At 36.0% G+C, this 25,276-nt stretch overlaps 2 protein-coding genes across 2 annotated transcripts; one reads left to right on the forward strand and one right to left on the reverse strand.

Annotated features, from left to right (window-relative positions):
• Positions 1-1,545: 1,545 nt before the first annotated feature.
• Positions 1,546-21,667, forward strand: LOC146465538 (F-BAR and double SH3 domains protein 2-like). Its single transcript, XM_085128392.1, has 19 exons — positions 1,546-1,765; positions 1,844-1,941; positions 2,029-2,074; positions 4,540-4,619; positions 5,549-5,693; positions 6,136-6,198; positions 7,283-7,356; positions 7,661-7,724; positions 8,530-8,658; positions 9,210-9,332; positions 11,360-11,455; positions 11,590-11,721; positions 12,924-13,019; positions 13,670-13,721; positions 14,175-14,234; positions 14,560-14,726; positions 15,382-15,462; positions 16,349-16,538; positions 16,718-21,667. The coding sequence occupies exons 1-19, from the start codon at positions 1,736-1,738 to the stop codon at positions 17,518-17,520; spliced, it is 2,529 nt and encodes an 842-aa protein (XP_084984518.1). The 5' UTR covers positions 1,546-1,735; the 3' UTR covers positions 17,521-21,667.
• Positions 21,301-24,711, reverse strand: LOC146465539 (uncharacterized). Its single transcript, XM_085128454.1, has 3 exons — positions 24,570-24,711; positions 23,374-23,424; positions 21,301-22,575 (listed from the first exon to the last, which is right to left on the reverse strand). Exons 1-3 carry the CDS (start codon positions 24,660-24,662, stop codon positions 22,465-22,467), a joined length of 255 nt encoding a protein of 84 aa, XP_084984580.1. The 5' UTR covers positions 24,663-24,711; the 3' UTR covers positions 21,301-22,464.
• Positions 24,712-25,276: the final 565 nt, after the last annotated feature.

Genomic DNA, 25,276 nt, shown 5'->3' on the forward strand with positions numbered 1-25,276 from the left:
AATCAACATCTTTTTTAACTTTAGCATGGGGCATTCGACAAGCTTGTTTCTTCCTGCCTTAGGGCACTTGCCAGGTAAAACAAGTCCTAGCCCCTTGGTTAAGGTTATTTCCAAACCTTTACTGGTGTTCCTCAAAGAAACAAATGTATGATACTTTTATAGAAACCGTAGAAAATTATATATCTCATTGTTAAGCTAGTAAAATCGTAAAATAATCTGTTGAATCTGAAAATAATGGACTTTCAAATACTTTTCCTTTGGTAAGAGGGCACTATCCCTGAAACACAAAACTGACACTGTGCTTTGACGGCATTGTCAGCCCTCACATTAATGCAGACATCACAACAAACTGGGCTATATCACTCAGGAGATAATGTGCTTATCAGGCTTCCAATATTCCCATTGGTTCCTGAGAAATTCCATTGTAAAATTGTAAAGCTGGACAATGGAATACATTTCAATGAGTCTCAAGCTGGGACACTGCAAGAAAGCTATTTTGAATTTCACAAAAGCCCGACACACTTTTTGACAAATTTTTCGTTAAATCTGATAAATCTAGAAACTGCCTAATTCATTTGAATGGGGGAACTCTGATTAGAACTGCAATTAGTTGCTTGGTCTCTCAGATGTATTCTAAATCCTTTGGATAATGTGATCTTAGAGAGCATTTAGAATTTAGCCGTAATTTTGTTCTTGCATTAATTAGTGATGTGGAGGTGTGAATGAGACCAAGTTGTTAGGGTACCCCCACAAAAAAAAGTCTTACTTTAATAGCTAAGACAGGACCCAAAAAACTCCAGTGGGCCAAAATAATAGTGAAAAATGTAGAAACAGAGGAAAGAAGATGGTGCTATATTTAAAAAACAAAATGAGACCAGTTGTTTGCTGATGAAATATTGGATAAATATACATTACATAACCCTAGCTGTACAATCGGCCTTTCTTCATAGTTATATGCAAAAAAAATTGACCTTTGTTTAAAATGAATGCTTAGACTTAGACATCTATAGATCTTTTTCATAAATGGCGGCCGATTTATTATTCTTTTCAATATATGTTAATTAGCCCTACTAACCTCATTTCAGAGTAAAAATTCTTTTGAATTTTGCACATGCTGACGAGGCTAGTAAGGCTAATTTTCATGAAAACAAAAGAATAATTTATCGGCCGCCATTTATGAAAAAGGTCTATAAACCTTTAATTTAGTATTAAATTATTGTTTTCTTTTTGTGATTATTTTTAGCCCTACTAGTCTCATTAGCATGTTCAAAATTCAGTAGAACTTTTACTCTATAAACATACACTTTAAAAAGTTAAAAAGAATAATGAATCGGTTGCCATTTATGCAAAAGTTCTATAATCATTCTCTCTATAAAGATTTTTTTTCCTGTTCATGTGACCTTTTATTATGAAACTATTCATGGCGTGAATAGTATTGCCAAAATATCTTTATAGCAAGAGACATGTAATTAAGGAAATACACCAAAAAGCCAACACCCTTTTAGTAGAATGTGGAGGACATGTTTCGGTGGTTAGCGTGACAAAGGTGACAGAAATCACGCAAGGTGTCCGTGGTTTCGGCCGACAATGTGACAGGAAACTGGGTGAGAGGGCAAACAATGTGACGTTATGCATTTATTAGCTTTTCAAAAAACAAGATGGCGGCCACAACTTGGCTACATTTCTTTTCGTTGTTTATGTTTTCCCTCAGCGAGTTAGGCTAAAACTAGCCGACATGACAACACAGAATCAGCCTCAGAAGAAAGTAAGAAGCCGACCATTTGTGTGCTCTACCGCAATTGTACCTTGTACGACCTAAATTAGTGTTAACTTTTCACAACAGATCAAAATTTTACAACTTCTTCGGACGATTCAAGCCGAGCAACTATCAAAATTGCAGCAGAAGTATCAGCTAGAACAGGATTTACTCGAGGACGTCAGGTTGGTCTTTGGTTGCCTTATTGTAATACGTTATCATGCACGAAGGAAACCAAAATGACTATTGTATTTCTGTTTTATTTTGTTTAGAACCTACGCGAAACAAAGATCGGCAATCGAGAGGGAATATTCTCAGGTACTCATAAAGCTTAAGCTCTATATTTTAGCAGACATATAACCTTCATGTTGAATATTATCTGACAACGGAATATTTTATCAGCCTTAAACGGTGCGAGGTTTTGTTTTAGAAGCGAAGCTAAGGTGATGATAAATAATTAGGTTTTATATATAATTTTTAACTGAATTAGTTATATATTCGCTCTTAGCGGAAATAAGCTAAAATGTTTTTATTGTTTTGGGTTTAACGGTTTTAAAGCGACATTCTTGATACTACCGACGGATTTTCTCGTTTGGTTTCTTCCAAAATAAACTCAAGCTTAAGTTTTTGCCTTGTAAAAGTTGACGTACAGCGTGCGTAGGTATCGTTAGCCAGAGTGAAGAAAATAAAGTTTTCAATCCAGCGCTGAGCTCTGTCAGTGTACTTGTTCATAACTTGTCAATACATGACGTCTAAAAATTATTGTCCAAAATTTTTTTTTTTTTTTTTGGCTCGGCATGCCAACGCAAATTATGTCATTATGAAGTCGCATCAATATGATCACTTCAATTTTCTCAGGCCAATTTAACCATTTACTACCAGATCTCTATTGTAAATTAGTCTGTAGATGCTTGCCATTTTTGATATTGTTCAGCCTTTGAGAATCATTAAACTAGCAGGTTTTCAATGGATTGTTAAAAGGAGGCATTGTGAGTGCAAGCTTTGTGATTTTAAATCAGGGTCAAAACACGTGTTTGGTTTTTCACCAAAACATTTTTGTATAATCAATGATTAGTTTTTATGAACACTGTGAGGTCAAATTAGGTATGTCTTGTGGGGATATATTTATTAAATACTTATTACCTGGGATGTGTCTAATGAAGATTTTATTTTATTTCCGACTGTTAAGAAATGTTCTCATGGTGCTAAACTTTTCATACTTTATATTTGAGAACATAATTATAAGAAATTATTTTGAAAATCTGAATAAGAATTAGCTTATAAACAATTATCTCTGATAAACAAAAAGCTGAATTCAGGGGACTAGCTCCTTTTTTTTAATAAAGAGAAAGTTTTGTTGGCTATGTTTTAAGGAAATGTAATAAAAGCCTTTTCCTTCTTTCTACAGTATATTTAACCAGAAACATGTTGTATGGGTGATATATATATATATGACTGGACTGCTTAATGTTCCGACCTATGTTTTTTTTCCTCCCAAACATATGTTCTCCAGTAATGTTGCTCACATGCACAGAAAATAGAAAAAAACAATACAAAAGGCAATTCCTGAAGCCAAAGTGGTCAATTTGTTATCATTAGTACATACTGTATTTTTAATCAGAAACAGTGTTGATTTGTTTCCTGTGGGCTTAGGTATGTATATTCCCAGGCTGTGTGTCTCTATCTCCTATTTGATATTAACCCAACTTTCTGGAAATAGTCTTGAGGGAATATTCTGATTCTAAGCTCTCCTAGAATATTATAGTATTCACAAAATTGAGTCATACATGAGCTTGACTAGCCAGTGCTCAAGGCATGAGCTAGACTCCATGTTGAGAGGAATAAATAGATCAAGTATGAGATGTTTTGGTGTAGAGTATCTGTTTCAGGAGTAAAAACATACAGCTGCAATACTACATGCCAAAACATCTTATAATTATAAAATTTTTTTAATTAACTTTCAATTTCAACCTTTTCTCATTAGTAGCAACTGAAAGAAAGTTATGAGTAAAAACTGAATCAAGATTCATGAGTGTGTGCACATATTGGCAAACCAGTTTCTTAACTGTTTGGTACTGTTAGTACGAATAACCACCGTGTAACTAACTGTACAAATGTCACGGTATAGTCTAATTTGTACAAGTTTGTTTCACATGTTATTTGGACAGTAATAATAATTGAAGTTGGAGATAGAAAACAATATGTCTATTTGAATGATTTTTAAAAGGTCTGGATAGCTGTAGGCAGGTTAAAAGTTTAAGAAAGATGACAAATTTAAAACTCTCTCCAGTCGCACATTGTCAGTGACGTATTCTTTTATTATTCTGTTACAGTTTTTTCTTTTCTTGTTAGCGTTTGTAAGTACTTGTTATAATTCAGTTTAAACTGATGATGACAGAAGAGCTGTCGAAACATGTTTTCAAAAATCAGAACACAGTTCTACCAAAAAAAGGAATTTGATGAAGAAGTATTTGTACAAATATTTAGTATATAGGTTTATATTATTATATAACCACAATATAAATTAAATCTAGCTGACTGTGAATGTAATGTAATGTTATTTTGTAATTAGTGTCAGTGAGTAGCGCAAGCATTAGTGTAATTAACTTTGTATTTGTTTGTATTACTCTAGTATTTGTGCTTAAAGTGAAAAATTATAAAAAAAATGTAAAAAAAAAAATCAGAACAGGATGATTTTTAGTTTTGGTTAGAGTTAATGGATTTATTAAACAACCAGCCAAAAACAAACCTTGGTCATGACAATATCTTAATTGTATTTTTAGGCTCTGCAAAAACTCAATTCTCAGTTTCTTCAAAAGAAAGAGCTGTCCACAGAGGAATCAACAGGAGAAAATGGCAACAGGTATTACATATAAGGTCTGAATTGATCGATTTGTATTTTTGGTAGGTAATTAATCATGATAAAATAATTGCTATTGAGAGGGTACACCCTGTTTGGAATATTCTTAGTAAGTGGGATACAAGAGTCTGAACTTCCCACCTCACCTCATGTTATTCCCAGTTTCCATCCACCCATTCCTTGTCCCATAATTTTGCTGTCTGTATGCCATCTAATTATAAGTGGTGGTTGTTATTTCCAGAGTCCCCTGTCCAAGTGAATTTATTTTCCTGGTCAATTGATTCTCTAGACAGCTTTTAAACCTTTTAAAACTTCAACCCCACTTCAACCAGTTGTTGTCTTAGGTTTACATTTTCTGACTTAAAAGCTCTTCGGTGTCTTGGTTATCCATAGCTTAATTTTTATAATAATAATGAAAAGAAGAAGAAGAAGAAGAAGAAGAAGAAGAAGAAGAAGAAGAAGGAGGAGGAGGAGGAGGAGGAGGAGGAGGAGGAGGAGGAGGAGGAGGACTTTATTCAAGTGTCAATAAAATCTGTTGTTATATGGCTGAGGCTAATGGCTGATATAACATGTGCTCTGATTGGCTAAGAGCAAGATCAGAGCAGGGCATTATGCTGATGCATCTGTAATGCCCATGGGCTGATTATGGATTATGCAAATTAGGGTTAGGCTTGAATTGAAATGCTTTTTTTTTTTCTTAATAAAGAAAGCCATATATAATAAATAACTTAATTACCTTGCTATCACTTGGTCAATAGATTATACAGCAAGGCCTCAGTTTGAGATTTCAAAGTAACAACCTCACTCTCGGTTATTAAGTAGTTGCAGTTACACACCACTAATTGAGGACACCATCTTAAATTCTAAAACAACCAAAATATACTTGTGCAGTACTGGAGTTGTCCTTTTAATTGGGGCCATTTAATTTGTAGAACCCCACATGGAGTATGGAAATCTCTTCTTGATGAATCAGAGAAAAAGGCCAAGCAGCATTTGGCCATCTCAGAAGAACTTCAAGGGCAAATGGGTGAGAGTATGAAGACACTCAAGTCGAACAAAACTCAAGTTTTTAAAAAGGTAAGTGAGAGAAGTATATTGTAGTTGAAGTAGTTCTTACTAAGACATTATTTTAAATAGTAGGTCTTACAGTGTTAATTTACCCACTTACCAATGGGCCATGAAAATTCGGTTGTATAATAAAGCGGTTGAATTGACTTCTCAAGAAGTTGTAATCACTTCTTTTAAGGACTATATAATTAATGCAGCAAAATATAATGCTGCAGCTGCAATTAATAAATGAAATATGGGAAATAGTCAGTTGTGCTAGTCATTTTAACTGAACAAGCCATTACAAGAATTACTGTTTTAGTTGGATATTCAAGGAAACTGTATTTCTCCTGATAAATTTGATCCTCTCTCTTTATTTCTTGCTTGAACAGTTAGTTTGATCACTGTATACCTTCATAAGTTGTTAGTAATTACATGTAAGTGACACATTTTATCTGTGTTCCTTTCACAGTGTGAAGAACTTACAAAGAAAATCCATGAAGAGTTATTTGAAACAGTTCGTGAGTTATCAAAGGTAAGAATGCTAACTGGAATTCCCTCACCATAATTCCCAAATGTTGCATGTTCACAAAGCACGGAAAAATCAATGCATATGACATGGACAAAAAACAGCATTTACATTGATTGAACTATAGAGCTCCCATGTGGGTTTTGGGCCTCATTTCATGTTTGGAGTTGTTTATGATTTTTTTGAAATTTTTTCTCTTAATTTGCAACATTGTTTCAATTAACTTTGATGTTTTCTTTGTTCGAACTTTGTTTTTCAATTTCCCTTGAAGGTTCGAGTTATCGGGAGTCGACTGTATTTAATAAGTGGAATTTTCTTTGCATTAGAAGCAACAATTCAGTGTTTTTTTTGGTAATATTTGGCAAAATCTTTGATGAGCAGTTCTAACATGGTGGGGACACAACAGAAGAAGATTAATACTGTAGCTTCCCGGGAAGGTGGGGGGACTCCCATATAAAAGTGATGGGGGTGATCGCCGTACCTTTTAGGGGTTAAAATCCATGGTTTGGTACCCCTTAAGGTGTAAAATCTAAAATGACTTCTGTCAGAGGTATGGTCCGAGGTACCTTTTAGGGTATTGAGCCAAAAAATTTGAGAGGAAGTTAATTTCAGTGAACTGATTTGGTACCTCTTACGGGTAAAAAATTGTTTGGACCACGCTCATTGACAAAACAGAATTCTGGTACCTTTTAGGGGTTTGTTTTTTTAAATTTTGACGATCACTCCAGCCTGTCACTTTTATATTGGAGTCCCCCCTTGTGTAGCTCTTGAAAGTTGCTAGGATTGTCGTGGATGTTTCTGAGGACAGTGACATCTCTGACTTTGAGGGAGAAGAAGGAGGTGATATTGTCCATCAAATTGCAGCCCATTTCATTAGCTGCATTGTGATACATAGAAAGCCACATTTGTATAAGACCTTAAACTGAGAATTATTGTACCTTCAAAGTCCGCATTGGGTATCAAAAATTACTGACAGTGTGATTAAGGGGTAAATTCTCAATTCTGATTGATTCTTGGTCAAGTGGGTTGCTACTATTATAATTACAACCGTCTAGTTTATAACCAAAAGAAGGTGCAATTTTTTTGGTAGACCAAGAAAGGTTATGAGGAAATGGAAAAGTTGGCTCAAGTGGCACGGGAACAAGCTGCGGATGCAGAAGACAAGTAAGGGCAATAATTAAATTTGGCACGTGTGAAATGCGACGTTTGTACCAGGCCTCAGTTATCCTTCAAGTTGCTTCATGCTGAATATCCTGTAACAGACTAGCATCTCACTTAAAGGGTGATATATACTCCTAGCTTCTTCATGTAGCAGAAATGCACCTAACAACCACTGCCAAAGGAGTCATTTGGTTTGATCTCTAATCCACTAGATTGCATACAGGCCTTGCCAATCCCATAACTTGGACCCAACTCAAGTCTCTTAAAATATGTTTTAATATCTAGTATGTGTGTGTTATACTTGCAGGCTCAAAAAGAAGAATGTAAAGTTTTTTCAATCCAAGACATCACTAGAGAAGAATTTAAACAAGGTACTGAGGCAGGGAAATGATAGAATTTATAGCAGGGAATTCTTCATTCAAACATGCTGTTAAGTCTTTGTTTGCCTGTCAAGGTAGCCACCCCTGGAACAACCACGCCAGTGATGTGGCAATGATTATGATTAAGTACTTGAATTATGTGAACTTGTGTGAAGCAGTCATTTTGTTCCCTGAGCAGCTAAGCGTCATTTATTTATCTAAAACTTTTGTAGAATAAATGCACTGAAAATGAAATGAATTTAAGTTCGGCAATACACATTATGTACATTTTAGTGAGGAAAATACAGGGCCACTTATTAGCGTTATCAATAAATAACGGGGGTCACTGAAAATAAATATGCTGCATTCTTCAAAAGCTTCCAACACGCGCTAGTTTATGAGGTGGACTGAAGTGGCCTTCTTGTATTCTGCAGTTGCCAAGACAACAAGTGTTAAATTCATAAATCTTATTCAATCTGTTATTTTTACCTTAGAACTTAGGCAAGTAACTAGTAACGTTAATATAAGGTAAAGGGTTGGAAATTTGATATTAATTTGTTGTTCACCAAAACTGTTAAAATGTAAACAATATGTACCGGTCGGTAGTTGTCGCACAGACAAAAGGATTGATTCATCTTCAGGTTTTATGAAACTGGTAAATGTTACACTTAATGGAAACTCAACCATATGTTAGGTTTACAATATCATACTAAGGCTGCAACTGAAGCAAATGCCATTAAAATTCCATGAGCATGTTTTGCTAAAATGAATCAATAATTAATCACAAAAATATCATACACCTGTAATTGTTTTTCAGAGCTCCAGTAGACTTGAGGTGTGTGAAAGACGAACAGCAGTTGCAAGAAATGATTACATTCTTTCACTTGCTGCAGCAAATGCTCATATGACGAGATACTTCTGCAAAGAGTTAGAAGACATCATGTCTGTAAGTAAATTAATAAAATTATAATAATTATTATAATAACATTATTTTACAGTGATGTGTACCAATATCCCATTGTATCTGTCTGACACCTTCTATTGATCGCTTATGACTCAACTGGCTAGTGAATTTTAAAAAGGGTTGAAGTGTGGGCTTTACCAAGTTCTATCAGTCAATTCCAGTAGTGGCAATGGTACAGTTTGATAGCCAGCTCTATAAGCTTTAATTTGATATAAGGGTTCAGGTATCTACAGTTTAAGCCAGACGCACTACATCGCTTGGACGCGAGACACCTCTAAAGGTATAGGGTAACCTTAATTTGCAGGGTCTATGTCACCTATCTTAACTAAGCAATACTTTGAAAATTCAAAGGACACTTTTTCATCAATATGACAGCTGAAAATAAGATTTTTTTTAACTTTACATGTAAACCAACTATTTTAGTGTACAGGAACCGTTAAATACAAGGCCAAGGTGGAGACTGATGCAGTAGTATAAATAGCTTTGCTGCTAACCATTCAAGTCAAATGATATTTGTTTTGTTGAACATTCAGACCTTAGATGGAGACTTTTTTGACCAGATGAGGGGATACTTTACCACCCTTGGACAAGTTGAAGTTGATGCATGTAAGAATGCCATGGCAGGATTTGAGATGGTTGTTTCACAAGCTAACACTGTAAGCATGGTAGATGATAGTTACATGTACATACATTGTAGGTCTGATTATTAGCCACTTGAAATCTGATCTACTTGTATTTTGATTCTTATATACAATGAATATATATATATGTACAGCAGTTTTCAATAATTGATCCCTGCCAAAAGTATTTTGCATTTACTAAATCAATTGGAAATTACTCACTACCCTCTGTGATTGGTTTAAAAAAATAACGTGTGCCAGTTTTTCAACAAATAAGAAGTCAAATAAACCACTTGTTTATTTTACAATTAATCAGTAACTTACTTATTGTGACTGGCTTGTAACTATGCACTTTGCTGCAATTTATGCCATACATACAACACTGTAGTAGCCAGCTTAACTTGTATTGACCAGTCCATAATGTTGTGTTTTATTAGTCTGTAGTGAAATTGATTGCTTTTGTTTTGGGTTTATGTCACACTCAGTCGAAAAAATCTCAAAAAGGGATGTTTATTAATATTAGCCAACTGTCTCAGACTATCAGCCAGGGATGTACATGTAAATACATGACAGAAGGTGTATAAAGGTGTGTACTTGAGGTTTCTTTGTATTTCTGAGTAACTCTTTTTAGAGCTTTAATATCACCCAGATGTTCTGCCTGTGATCAACAGAATTTCACCTGTTGGAAATCTTAGCCTCATGCTAACCATTAATAGATCCACATGGCCACAGCTTAACCCTAGCTGTTTCTGTAAAGCCTGCCGCACACTTGAGGAAAGAGCTGAGCAAACTGCCTCGCGAGGCCAAGCAAGGCAATCAGCTCAGCTGTTTCCTCTAGTGTGCGGTTGAGTTTTCCTGAGAATTTCGCCTCGCAAGGCGAAATCTCAAATATCAAACATGATAGATATTTTTTTCAGGGCCTCGCGAGGCGAAAAACTCATGAAAACACAACTGCACACTTAAGGTAACAGCTGAGCTGATTGCCTTGCTCGGCCTCGCGAGCCAGTTTTCTCAGCTCTTTCCTCAAGTGTGCGGTAACCGTGATGCAACCAGAGTTACAATTATACTTAACCACCACTACCCCTTCCTGCCATCCACGAAAGGATTCTAGTGCTTTGTAGAGTTACCCCAGCAACTGGTTGTGCCCATTTATAACACACCTGAGTAAAGAGAGGAGTTGCAGCTCAGTTTCTAAGAAGAAACATAATGGTGGCAGGGAACTTCATCTCCAGTTCAGAAGTCTGACTTCAACACTTCAAAAGACTTCCAGTCATCTGTGGAAATATTTGGGAGTTGGACTTTGAGTCACATCTTCGGAAGTCTGCAAAGTTGGACAAAACTGTAATAAGAAACTTTTAGTCAATCTCCAAACTCGATCACTACTGACAGTGATTCACAGCCCCCTCCCACTCATCAATGTTGGTGCGCTGAAAAAAGAGGCTGGGTCCTCGTCTGGCCTTCAAAGCAACACTGAGTGAGGGGGGGGGGGGGGGAGTGAAGGTTTGTTACTCTCCTAGCGGTGTTAATTTCCATTAGGGAGATTGAAATATACATGTATGTGCAAAATTTGCAGTTTTCTTAACAAGTTTTGTCCACTATATTTGTAGCCTGCGAACGCAGGCTGATGCAACAGCCGGAAATACGCCTGCGTTCGCAGGCTACTTTATTTGTCTTTATCTTTAGAAGACAATACCTCCCCTTAGAAGTATTTGGGTCATCTTGGGAAGGTTTAGCTGCAGGTCACCTTTGGTATCTTGGAATTTTTTGGTGATCTTTGGCAGTGTGATATATCATGTCATTGATTACTGACAGTGAAAAAATGTTGCGTCAATTCACAGGAGTGTTGTATGTCAATTTTCTGCACACTTTCCACCCTAAATATATCAGACAGGATAATTACATTTATTTAAGGTTATTAAATCTAACTGAATAAATATAATTGCTTCCTGTTTCACAGGGTGCTAGGCTCCATAAGTAGGCACAGGCTGAGGTGGTCTTTTATCAGCTTTCTTGAGAGTACAGAATCATTCTCATGTGTGTGATTTTTCTAACTGTTTTGCTAGATTAACAGAGATGTGTCTCTCCAGTCCTTCCTGTCAAAGAACAAAGTGTTCTCAGAAGTGGTTCAGTATGATTTCGAACCTTGCAGACAAGATAAAGTGAGTTTGTTTTAATTCGCCTGTTTTGCAGTTTTAAATTAAGTAGTCTGGAAAAATTTCAATAACAACAGATGCCTTTTTTCCGTATTTGGCTCAACTCTTATTCTAAACTCTTGTTTGAAACCTCCTGTTAGGTAAGGAAGATAAGTACAGAACACAATGCTGGACTAGCACTCAACAAAGAAGCAAGAAAACTAGCCATGAGACTTGCCAAGGATCAGATGACAATAAAAGCCAAATCCAAACAGCTACAAGGTGTCAAAAATGTAAGGTCATATGGAATATAATTTTAATGAGTGTGACAATGCCAACCACAGGTTCCATCCAGGTGTGAGAAACAAGAATGGTTGTTCTACCTCTCTATCTCCAACTACCCTTCCCTCTTCCTCTTTCCCTTATCTCCTTTTCCCTCCCCTCCTGTTATTCCATCCCCTTCCTCCTGCCTGCTCTCTCCTTTCTGCTATCCTCTCCCTTTCTACCCCTCCTCCTCCCTCCTTCCTTCCTTTCTTGCCCATTTTCCCCTTCCCTCCCCCTCTTTTTTCCTTTCCTCATCCTCTTTCCTTTCCCTTCTCCCCTCACCTGCCTCTCTTTTTTCTCCCTCTCCTTCCCCTCTTCCCTTCTCCATCCACTCTCATCCTCTTCTTCCTCCACGTAACCACCAGTTACCATTTTTTTTAAAATGTAATTTTAAGTGTAAACTGTATTCATGCCATACCAAAGATTTATTGTGTAGATGAGAGACCCTGGGAACGAGGTTGGTGTATAATCTGAGCAAAGTCAGTTTTGCAATGGTATGTGTACCATAGTCATGCCAGTGCTGCATGCCTGCAGTTGCTTGTGAATTTCTCCAGCTGATAAAAATCATTATCACTATTAGCTGGCTTACAAACTGTGATAAATTTGTGATGCTGGCATTCAAGGTTTCTTTGTAACACAAAACTCAATACTACTAGCCACTTGGATGTGTTTTAGCTGTGGTTTGATAAATTGTACTATTTTGCCAAGCTGGGTACCTCTATTAAATGGTGAAAAATGTCAGTTTAATTCTTTAGCGTGAAATTTTGTGAATTGGTATTGTCAGTGATACCTTTTCGTTTATACATGTATAAGGTCTTGTTATTCAAAAAGAAAGGATATCTGTAGCTCTGCCATTGATTTTGGTCCCATGTGTAACTATGATTATACTTTGTTCTAATTACTTAACCAAGGGAGCCCATTCCTTATAAACCTGGTGGCTTCCCTTGGGCTTCCTCGCCATAAGTGTTTAAGAAATTAGTTTTTTTCTTGCTTTTGTACAACTTATGGCGAAACAATAAACTGAACTGAACTGAAACTGAAACTGAATTTTATGGTAGCCTGAATTTTAGCCATCAAAATGAGTGCCAATTTTGTCAGAGTTTTCTGCACATCTATAGTCATATAGTAAATTGTTAATCTTGCATGATGGCTGTTTGGATTGTTTGTTCAGAGTGAAGATTCACCATCGGCAACAGCGGCTGGAGATGCTAATCAAGATCCTGAACAGAGTGCCGAAGCACTGAAGGAAAGCATCAGACTTGCTGAGGTTTGTTTTAATTTGCACTGCAATTTGAGTAGTTTTCAGTATAGCCAGGAGTAATGTTGACTGGTGAAAAGATGTTATTTATGCCCAGCAGTCTTTATTTTGTAAAGACTTAAGATTTTGAAAGTTGAATTCAACATTCTGAACAACAATGGCCTGACACTCATGCATTTGCCAGAAAGATATAGTCTGTACTATTTAAATAGATTAAAACTTAATGTTTCTTATCAGGACAAGAGGCAAACAAACTTGTAATGAGAGACTATAAACTGCATGGGAACCTGATCTTCTAATAAAAATAAGTGGGGTCAAAACAACTACACCTCTGTCCTAGAAGTTTTTAAATCTCTCACAAACAGGCTTTATAAACTTACACTACCTGAAGATGTAAAATATGTTGCATATTATTAATCTTTTTAAACACAACAACAGTCTTTCTCAAGTCAAGTTTATTTCAGACTGTTAAGAACTATTTATTTATCTATTTAGGAGATATTACAAGTGTTAAAATTAAGTCAGTCAAAGAATGCATCTGAAATGAAGAATAATATGGTTCAACTGATGGTAAGGGATGACTTAGGAGTAAAACCAGTCAAGATGTAATATGTAATATGATGCAAATTATTTATGAAATCTTCCCTTTTGCACATCAGACAAATAAGCTGAAGACAGAGGCATGTTTAGAAGTCTTACGTGAGGCTGGAGGTAACAGAATTTTTTTATATTATGACATCCAAGTTATATCTATTTGATGAAGTATTTACCTGCAAAATAGAAGGAAATCCTCCATTAGAGACCAGATTAAGTTAAAATTTATAGCTGGCTTGATTTGGGCTTATAGAAATGGCTTAAATTTTGTCGTGCTTAAAATTATTTGCAGGCAGAGGGTGGGCAGAATTTTTTTAAATTTTATTACATACCAAATTTGTAACAAAAAACCCAGCCTTTACTGAAATTCTCTGCCAAGGGTTTTGGCCAAAATCATGATTGTTCTTGAGTGTTTTGTCATGTACCATGTCCCAAGTTACCTCACAAAGAGCACAAACGGCTTGTAATATTATTGATTACACTTGAAAGCATGCGCTAACACCGTCTTGATCATATCTTTAATATCCCTAGAATAGCATTTAATCCTCTATTGATGTGTTATTTTTGCAGTTAATGTGGATGAGTGGCTGAAGAGTGCTAATTCCCTATCTCCTAATGACATGGAAGCTGGTGAGATTTCTGCAGGTTTAGTACTATCTGAATTTAGTGTCATGATCATTACACATAGACTTTAGTAGTCGTCTGATGTATAGAAGAGCCTGGTTTGAACAAAATTGGTTTTAATGACTATAGCTGGTATATGTGTGAGTTGTTGTAGGCAACTTTCATATGACCAGCTGAAGGCAGTCTGCTGTGTGAAGCAGCTGAGTGTACCATATAACTGCATTGCAGTTTGTGAATGTGTGTTAGTGTTGCAAATTGAGCACAAGTGGATCACACAATTTTTAACATCTGCATGATAGTAAGTAGAAATTCTCCCCTCCATTCATGACAGATTTGTTACATGGAAGCCAGAGCTCGTTAAATGATGACTTTGCTGATGATGACTGGGATGACCTGGATGATACTTTTACTGCAGACTACTCATCAGATGAAGATGCCAGGAGTGTGTCGTCAAACTGCTCCAACCCAGTTGCTTGTGTTGCTTTGTACAACTTTGACGTACGTATCTTGAGCCTGCCAGGGATTAAGATTGCTTCAACTTTTAACGTCATTTCTTCTTGGACATGCACATTGTGGGTTTTTCACAGACCTATGTCTCGAGTGGGTACGGAATCAGAAAGATAATTACCCACCAAGAGCTAGACAGTAATTCCTAAATTATAGGGATTGTTCAATATTCCAGTTCCATCACACAAGGGAAGACCATTGGAAATTCCAGGTGGGAGGGGGTCTGAAAAGCCAAATTTTTCAAAGAATCATTTTAATAGGGTTTGAGGGTTGAAAGCAATTTAAAAGAAGCTTGTGGCTCAAACGTTTGTCTGGCATATTGTTTGATATATGTCCTTAATCAAGAGTGACAGTCTCTCCTGGATACCCAGGGGTATACAAATAGTTATGGCAAACAAAATGATGGGGATTACCATTGATGGAGCAGCATCCTATTCAGAGGGCAGAGAAAGAGGGAGTAAACTGTACTTCTAGTTGCTTCATGCCAAGTGGGTGCACCCTATAGGCAACTTAAAATATTTCTGTTCCAATGGGCTGACAATCACCTTAAGTAAGGCAACTTACAAGCCAAGAGACAGATTATGGAGATGTTACCAATAAAATTGTTGGTTATTCTAATATGTGCTGTGCACTTTATGTCCTTCAGGCAACGGATTCTGATGAACTAACTATAACAGAGGGTGAAGAACTGGAAATCTTGGAAAAAGATGGTGATGGATGGTGTAAAGTGAGTTCAAAACTATTCTTAATCGTAATTAAATTGTTACTTGAACTTAAAAACATCTTGCAGTGTAAAAAAATATTAGTTAAGTGAGAAATTGAGCACACAAAAGTGGGCATGATATTTCAGCTCTTATTAACGGACCATTGTCAAATGTACAGAATATAGTGCTGTACTAACCTTATCAACTGAAGGGCCAAACACAACCCATTGTATACTTTGAGTGGGCCTAGGCTAGGCTTACATGTAATTTTGAGGGGCTTAATATACAATTTGAATTCGTAATTTTACAGTATCTATTTTTAATTACTGTAAGTTTCTTTTGATGACAGTGAAATGGCTTTCATAAAAATTACTTCATAAACCCAGTGTCTAGAATTCATTGAACCACCAATTTTTTATTTAGCTTACAAGTTAATAATTTAATTAAGCATGTTCATAACAAAGTCTAGGTGCTTTAAGTTGTTAATGATCCCTGATAGTGTTAGGCCTTGTTCAGACCATATGGCCAGGTCCAGTTCTTAGGCAGAGGCACTAGTCTGAGCACACACTTTTATGGTACCTGTCTAGTGAGCAAAAATCTCAGCACCGTGCTCAGGCATGGACTCTATACCTCATTGGGTAGTATGACAGGCACTAGTCCTTGGCATGGACACTGGTCTTGAACAGGATTTTGTCAGTTCCCGTGCTTTTTCAACCTTGTCTCCCTGCAATGCAGTAAACAAAATGGCGGGTGCTAAATGGACAAAAGAGAACACAAAATGTGTCCCTAGGGCACCATGGAGTGTGAACAACGTCCCTTTCAGTGTCCTGGTACCTTAAGTGTGAACAGAACCTAAGACAACCAAAAGTGCTCTATTTTTTATATGTTGGTACAAATGTATTTCAACAGGGTCGTAACAAAGCAGGTAAAGTGGGGTACTTTCCAGAGTCCTATGTTGAAGTGGGATCAACAGCGTCGGCATTCAGTCAGTCACCAACTGCCAGCACTCCAAGCAGCTCATACACAGATGGTCCTCTTGCTGGATCACCAGCTAGCATTTCAAGTATAGGACAATCCACGCCAGCTTCAACAAAATACGGTAAGTTAATATTATTTGTGTACTCTCTAAAGACCATTTTAATGCTGCGTTAGTTTTGGAGTTACTAAAACCCTAAGTCCTGGCTAATGTTTGTTCAGAGGACTTTTTATTTTAGATCACCATTTTTTGAAATACTTGATGTTCAGTCTGTTACAAATGACCCATGTTTTTCTTTCTAGTGTGTTATGTTAAAGCATTGTATGACTATGAAGCAATGGGTGATGATGAAATCTCATTCAAAGAAGGAGACATGGTAGGAGTTATTTCCAAAGATGACAATGACATTGATGATGGCTTCTGGTATGGTGAGTTTCAAGGACGCAGGGGTGTGTTTCCCTCTTTGGTGGTAGAAGATTTGCCGGAAGGATTTCACTCAATAGACACTAATATGAACGTGACAGACTCCTTACGCCCTCCTGTAGGCACTTCATCTTGTAATACTAGAGATGGGGACTATGTAACAATACCATTAAATTACAAAGCTGCCAGTGGATCTGCATCTGCATCTGCATCTGCATCTGCGTCTGCATCCACATCAAATGCGCTACAGCCTGTTAGAAAAGCACCGGCTCCCCCTGCATCTTCCCCACAAATTCCACGAAGTACAACAATGGCAACAGGAGGGAAAAAAGCTTTGTTACCACCTGCAGATCGCCAAAGAGCAAAAACTGAGAACAGTACAACAATGAAAAAACCAGACAATGCAGCTTTTGCAAGAAGCTTGTCACAAAACACATCCCTTCAAGCCAAAATGTATGAGAATATCAATCAAATGGCAGTGCCATCATCAAGGCCTCCTGATTATGTGAATGTCAAAGACCTGCCTTCATCAAGGGCAAATGGTAACCCATCAACATCACAAAGTGCATCTTTGAGTGTTCCCAAGCCTGCGGCAAGGTCACGTCGTCCAGCCCCACCCCCCAAGCCTCCGCCACCAACCACCGCTAGCAAAACTACATTCAGATCTTTATCTTACGTTTGAACTTGTGTCTGAGACATGCAGCTTTATTTCCAGATGTTAAAGCGAAGCTGGAACATGGTTCAATTTGAATTTGAGCTTCTTTATGTTTAATAACAACAGCTGTAAGAAAACAAGCTCAGAAGAAAAGGCTGACCAACAAATTTCCTGTCTAGCAGGTGCATGTAGGACAGTTGGTTACATGGAACGTCCCACAGGGATTGTATTAGTGAACTGGTAAGATAAAGATTAATCTAGTGGTGCAAATTTTAAGCTTTGTTTTAATTATTGTGAATGATACTGTTTCGAGAGTTGTGAGAAGACAAAGATTGAAACTGACTTTGGGAGCTTTTGAGAGTCAGCAAAGTTTGAACTTCCATTGGTTGTACATAATGGAATTTGAACATACAATTTGAGATTCAATCTCTTCAATATAACCATGCATTGCCTAATTTGAACTTCAAACTTTGCATGTTATAGAAAGAAACAGTAAATTATGTAATTTATATTATTTTAATGAAAGCAGGTTTTTCAATTGACGAGCTGACTGTTTTGATCAAGGCTGCCAGCAAGCCAGAGATTTTTTGGAACTCAAGATTTGTTTAATTTATAAAGAGAATTAAATAATTGCCTCGAACAGATGACAGTAACAAAATTATTCTACTTATTTTACTTTAGCAAAACTCCATTTGATTCAGTCACATTTCCTTGGTTCTATATCGTACTGACAATATAGGGTTCTATATAATTTAAATTAATGCACAACAAAATAACTGACTAAAGGCAGTTTTTCTCAGGCACTCACATGTAAACTAACAATATTATTATTAACCCTTTAGCCCCCAAGAGTGCCAATTGGCACATAATTCCATAACTCTTTCAATATTTGACAGATTTCTATGAATTTTTGACACGGAGATGATCTTGTGAAGATCTACTCATTAAAAGGATAAAAACTTAACCCCCTCCCATATGTGATATGGTTGACCACCCCCATAACTTTTCAACTTTTTTCCCCTAGAAGTTGTGGGTCTTAGTACATCTCTCACATTAATGAACATGTTGAGACCTGCAAAATAAGCTATAGTTTAGAAGTATACCTAATATACACAAGGATTAGGACGTTTTTGAACTTTAAAAATTTTATGTTTTGAGGCCATTTATCTCAAAGCCATAACTTTTCTCATTCGTAATTATATCAGTTATGAACTACACTCATGAGTAGCTTTAAAATGGTATATCATACATGCACATTGAGTCTGTAGTCTTGGATCTGGAGAAAATGTCGTTTCGCCTTGGGGGTTAAAGGGTTAAGCAACCATTTCATACAATTTATTTTTAAACATTGTAAATAGCAATTTAAGGCAATTAAAGCTGTAGGTAACTGTAGTTTAAAAAGTCCCACTGTGTTTATAGTGTGGTTTAATTAATTTGCACACTTTCATCAACCTACTAAGTATTATTCACAAGTGACAAATTAGTATGAACAGTAGTTTTTGGGCTGATCATCAACTGTTTAAAAACTTTTTGTTAAACATTCAATCTGGCAGGTATTGAAATATGCTCGCAGAAAGTACAAAGTTGGTGATCATTGCTCGAAAACATTCCACTTCAAATTATGATACATTAATTTTTTTCATAATTTATTATTCTCGCCATGCCATCACTATCTGAATAATTAGCCGTATATGGCATTCAAATGATGTTGAAAATATTGAAATATGAGATTCTTGATGTTTTAATATTTAAAATATATTTACCAGTTATAACATAAATATATTTAGTTCTAATAATTTTAGACCTTGGTTCTGATTTAAGGATGGTGCTTACTAATAGCGAAATATTTTTGTGTGGTAAATATGACAATGCAGGGAAAGCAGATCTTAGCAAGGGCTTTTGAAATCCAAAAAGAAAATTGGGGGTAAGCGCGCATTTTTTACAGATGAATAGCAACAATTATTCTAAAAGACAGTAAAATACAAAGCAATGTATGGCATTTTTTTTTCCAAATTGAAGCTTTATTATCTCTGAAAAATGCATGATTACCCCAAATTTTCTTTTTGGATACCAAAAGCACTTGCTAAGTTCTGCTTTTTCTGCATAGTTTTAGACCGTGCAAAAATATCCCTGTTTTAGTAGGCACCACCCATAGGAAACCAGAGTATCCTGAGGTACGTGGAACGTATGTGCAGTAAAAAAAGTAGGCACCGTCCTTAACAATATAACAATGCAAAATATTGCACTAATCAATCAAATCAGGGGCACCCAACAGCTCATTTCAGTGGATATCTGTTTGGATGCCCTTAATCAGCTCAGAAATTCGCATTTAGTCATAAAGAAAATTTACAGTTCCTTTAGCAAAATGACAGCTCAAAATTTCATAACACAGGAAAACTAAGTTCCTTTCATTTTCAAAGGAGCAAATATATTGCTAATAAAGCATAAAAAGGTCGCCTTACGCGTTTTGATAAGGCCAACAGCAGCTAGTAAATTCAGAAAATAAGATTCCATGCTCTAAAACTTTCTGCAACTTAAATTTGCAGGTAAATGCTCAAAACAGATCAATCTGTACATTAGCTTCACAAATATAATTATGTCTTTCAAAGGGCACAAAATGATCTGGTAGAAACACACTGAGGAGACTACATTAATTTTTGAAGTATTTCTCTTAAATGTTCTAGTCGGCTGGGTGCCCCTGCAAGACTATGCAGTTGTTCAAAATTCTAAAATTATCGTACACATGCTGGTATCTGTATCAGATCCACTCTGCACATGGACTGTCTATTATTTTTCATATTTTATAAGCATATAAGAATTGGAGATGAAAGGAATCTTATAACAATATTCTTTATTTTGTTGATCTTTTTTGCAAGAGCGCCTTCAGGATTAAATGATAATGAATTGTGTATAACGTTTAGTTTAGAGAACAAAGTGTTGTATTGTTTGGTAGATTTGCCATGGTGAGTATTGGGCTGGTGAATGGTCTTTCAAAAAATTACTGCATTTTTTTGCAGAATTTTAGATGTGAAATTTTACTGGTCTTATGGTTTAAAAGAAAAGTCTTTTAATTAATGGTCCATCCATCTCACTCAGAGTATTGATTTCTCTCTCAAGGCTGGTAAAAGTCTGAGGCCCTCTGAGAGAAAAGTCTCAAAGTTGTCATCTACCACCCAAATAATCATGTTGATATTTATGCAATTTACATAAATAAAATTACATTGAGTTACTGTCTTTTTAATCTAGTAAGTATGTGCTTTTCTTAATAAGTTTGCTGACGCTGTTGCACATAACACTGTGGTTCCAGTTTATTTTTATAGCTGTTGAATGACACCATGATTGCTGTCAAAGTCATTTCATTTAACTGAACTTAAGTGAACAGTTTTTCAAAGCTCACCAGTTGAATGTACAACTGTGCATGCATGTAGAAGATTTCATCACATATATATCAAATTAGGCTCAAGATTTATACTATGATTTAGAAGCCAGAATGTTGAATTCTGTGGACGATATTCATGCTGATATTACCACATAAAGGGCTATTAATGGACGAGCTTTGCAAAACTGTTATAAGTTAATTCTGTCAGGTGAGAGTCAAAAGTCATTGAATACTGCATCTATCAGTGCCAGCAGCTAGTTTGAAGATCAGCTGGTCTGATTTTACTTGCCTGGTTTGCAGTTTATCTTTAGCTGCTACTGGTACTTGGATACAGTAACAGGACTGTTGAAGACATCACTGATTAACAAGTGCCCAAGTGTATTAGAGGTACTGAGTACCCCATAATTACACAAAAGAACAACACTAGAATAGTAGATATCTCATATAAATGAGGTTAATATTATTAATTGCTTCAAATGGTCCCATTAGCCATAAAGCTCACCAGAAACCCAAACCCATCGCCATTAAAACAACTACTAGCATCCACATGGTGTTAATTATGCAAAGAAATAGCTCTCGCTTCTGACTAAGAACTTAATGAGTAACCCAAAGTTAGTAAGCATTTATTATTTTCTCATATATTCTAAATCAGTGTCGCTTCTTTAACACAGAAAATACTGCAGCAACAGTTTGTATTATTGGAGAGTACTTTACTCTGACAAAAGTTCTCCATAAATAATGTATTAGGTATAAGTTAAATGCTTTGAGAGTAACAAATAAAGTGAGAAAGACTAACTACTTGAAGTACATATTTACTAAGAAGCCCCCCTCCTCCCTGGCCCACACCAGTGAAGTTCCTTGACACCAGCTTCCAAGCTCATCTATTGTGATGATAATTAATACTAATAAAATTATGTTCACTTGGGATACAATACTCTGTACAATATTTTTCCATAAAAGGTTTGTCACTATTTATTACACCAAGCATTTTTTACATGCTAGAAAATATTCTAGCTATCAGATATCTTTTGAGGTTTTGTTGTTTTAGCAAGGCCATCACTTCTGTAGCTAGACCTGCTTACAATTCAAACTTTGAGAGCGCAATTGTCAGAGCTCAAGCGAGCGAGCACAGAGTGCGAGGTCCATTCAATGAGAAGCAAGCAAGCAACTTTGAGAAAGTCTATTCAGCAGCAAAATAATAATAGAAAATAAATAAATGAAAAATGGCAGCCTTTTCAAGATTCAAGGTTGGCATACTGTCACATGGGAAGCTCTTCCACTCTTTCTGGAAATTAAAATATCACGGTTTCTACTTAGTAGTCAACAGAACTACATGTTTGACCATAAAAATTCATTTGCCAATAGCCCCATGTGTCAGACCAATCGTCGTTTCACAGCATGAAATGGAAATGTAAAAATAAAAAACAAAAAATCAATCCTGGAACTTGGCTGTTCAGTACATTACTTTAAATCAACTCTGTGAGTTGAATTATTCTCTGTTTCTGTTTTCCTTGTTCTCCAAAATCTGCACTGTTTCCACTCTCTGAAAGTTTTCTCCGTATCAATGTAGTGTTTTTCCTTTTGTTTGTTTGTCATCCTATGCGTGGTGTCTTCACAACTGTTTGTTTTTTATCCACATATATCCTCACGCGTTTTTCCTCCAAATTCCTTATAACAAAGCTGTTTTCAGGAATAATTTGAATCTGCAAAGAAATGGTAGCAAAGTCACAACTATTTGAATTTTTTTTAAATGAGGTTTTGTTAGCATACATTTAAATAATTATTATTATTATTTTTTTATTATTCAAAATGTTAAATCTTCCACGGACTGGTTCATGATTTTACATTCAGAAAATTACATATATTTATCAAGGCCATTTCTCCAAATGGCTAGTTTTCAAAATTTCCCTGAGGATGTTAAAGGTGGAGGTATTTCCTCATATAAACTATATAGGATTGTCCCTCCTCAGGGGTATGATATTGAGCCTTTTTGGTCAGCTGAAAATGGGCACCGTAAATCCTCAAAGAAGCGCCACCTCTCAAATAAAAGCCCTACTTGAATAAGTGATTCCTATGTGCCCTGAAAAGCATTGCTTTTCTTCCCCTTTTTTAAAATTTTTTGAAGTACCAGCTAAATGGGCAGGGAATACTAAAGAATAAAGATGTTCTCTTCATCTCAAAGAATTACATGGTTTGGTCTGAAATAGGGTCAGGGTTTTGAGAACTGGGTGGCACACCACCACCACCTAACCTAACCCTAACCCCCCCCCCCCCCCCCCCCGCTTAAGGTGAACTGTCATGCACCTGTACCTAGCCTGCCAATACCTCATACCTTAAGGAGAACCTAAAACTGGAGGTCACTTTTTCATGAGCTAGAAGCCTCAATACCCTTGATTGAAGTCTCAATGCGAGAATTTTCAGCAACACATTTTCATTTCAAGAGAAGTTACAAAATGTGTATGTGAGTGAGATTTAGTTTTTTAGGGTATGTAAATATTTACTTTTAATCCTGGTTGCTCCTTGTCAATAATAGTAGTTGCCTCTTCAGCATCCTGAAAAAAAGTTTGGCATTTTTTTATTTTGCTTTATTTTGTTTTTATTGTAACTATTTTCAAATCTTCTTGAAAAAGTTCATAATTTTCAGTAGTGTTTTCTTTACTACCTAAATTAGACTTTCTATTAAACTAAATTACATTATTTTATTAAACTTCCCAGGCACATGTCTGAAAATGTTTCAATTCTAATGGATAGGTGATTTCATATGAACAGAACTTAAAAATTCAGAAGTTAGAAGGTGTTCAGTGACGTTAGTAGTTGGTATCTGAACCCAACAGGGGTAGGGGGGGGGGTACTTAGGTATACCAGTGATTCAAACTTGACATAAACTTTATTTTCACTCAAATTAGAGAGTAGCTGAAAGCTAATGTCTTTGAGTAGAATTAAAAAGAAATATGCATGTACGAAACCAACAAAAAAGGAAAATAAACTAAAATAATGTGAAATAGGATGAAAAAGATCTAACCACTGATGGAGAGGGAGACCTAAAAAGTGCTTTCCCCTCCCTCCCCCCCCCTCCCTGAATCTGAACTCCTGAATGACTTCACATTTTTTTAATATTTTCTGATTTTTAAAAAAACTTGAAATTATTTTATTTTATAACATCAATAATTAAATCTAAATTTACACTCTCTTAAATGGTTACATGTATGTATCAATATATGTAAATATGCAACGACGTCATACAACTAAGGACTTCTATCCATGCTTATAAAATAAAATAAAAATTAAAATAAATAATATCGCCTCCCTTGAAAAGAAAAATAAATTTATACTTCGAGACGAGAAAGGAAAAGTAATGGACTTAAATAGTGAGATTTCACTGCAATATTCGTATTTCTCCATAATTGTCTAACAGATAAGCGTTTTATAAAGCTTATCGCTCGATCAATAACTTGAACACGTTTATGATTTCACAACAAGAATTTTGAGGGCTAATTTCACTCAGTCAATGAAACAAAAAAAGTGAAGACTTTTGCTTCGTTGAATTTGGAATTAATATGATTTTTGGAGTCTTGAAACGCAATCGGATCGCGCAGTATAAATTTCACTTCCAGGGTGTAAAAACTGTATGCATATTTTTTGGGAGCTTGTGTTCCCATGATTACTGATTTCCAAGAGGAAGTTTATTCCTTCTTACCTTTCCTACAAGTTCTGGCCATTCTGTCTTGGGTATTTTTTCTTTCTCCTTCCATGTGAACAACTTATGTCTAAAGATGGACATTTTAAACATTTTTGCTGCAGTTTCCTGCAGGGAAATTAGCCATCGCCGAAATAACCAGCTGAAAGAAAATTGATGTAAACACTGTAAACTCGGCATGATACCGAGGCGAACTTTGGCGGGAATTCTGTGCCAATAGGTGACGCTTCCAGCTTCCCTCTCCTCCCCTGCATTTTTATATTACGAAACAGAAAACCATTTAAAACTGCCGTCGTTCTGATTACTGCCCAGTTTTTTGGTTTCTTAAATTTCTACATTAAGATTTTTCGGTTTTCAATCCTGTTGTATGAAACTAGATTTTTTTCTTCATTTCTGTACCCCTCCGTTCCTGATTTGCTGTCCAGCTGAACTATAAAAGGTAGGAAAATCTACATCTCATTAAACTAAGAACAGTCTGATTTATTACAAAAAAACATTTTCGTTTTATTTTTCAAATGTAGACTAAGCATCAACGAAAAATGTATTAGCCACAAAGACCACAAAGCTTCGCTTATTTCAACATGGTGATCAGATCAAATCAAAGCATAGAAAACAGAATTGTTGTCTCCTTTTCAGCCTTTTACAATATAGTTTTTTAAAAAAAACTTATGCATATGCAATAAATTGTCTATAAGACTTATAATCTT

The sequence above is a fragment of the Pavona decussata genome, unplaced genomic scaffold (genome assembly GCF_977016875.1).
Source record: "Pavona decussata unplaced genomic scaffold, jaPavDecu1.1 SCAFFOLD_156, whole genome shotgun sequence".
Classification (NCBI taxonomy): Eukaryota; Metazoa; Cnidaria; class Anthozoa; order Scleractinia; family Agariciidae; genus Pavona; species Pavona decussata.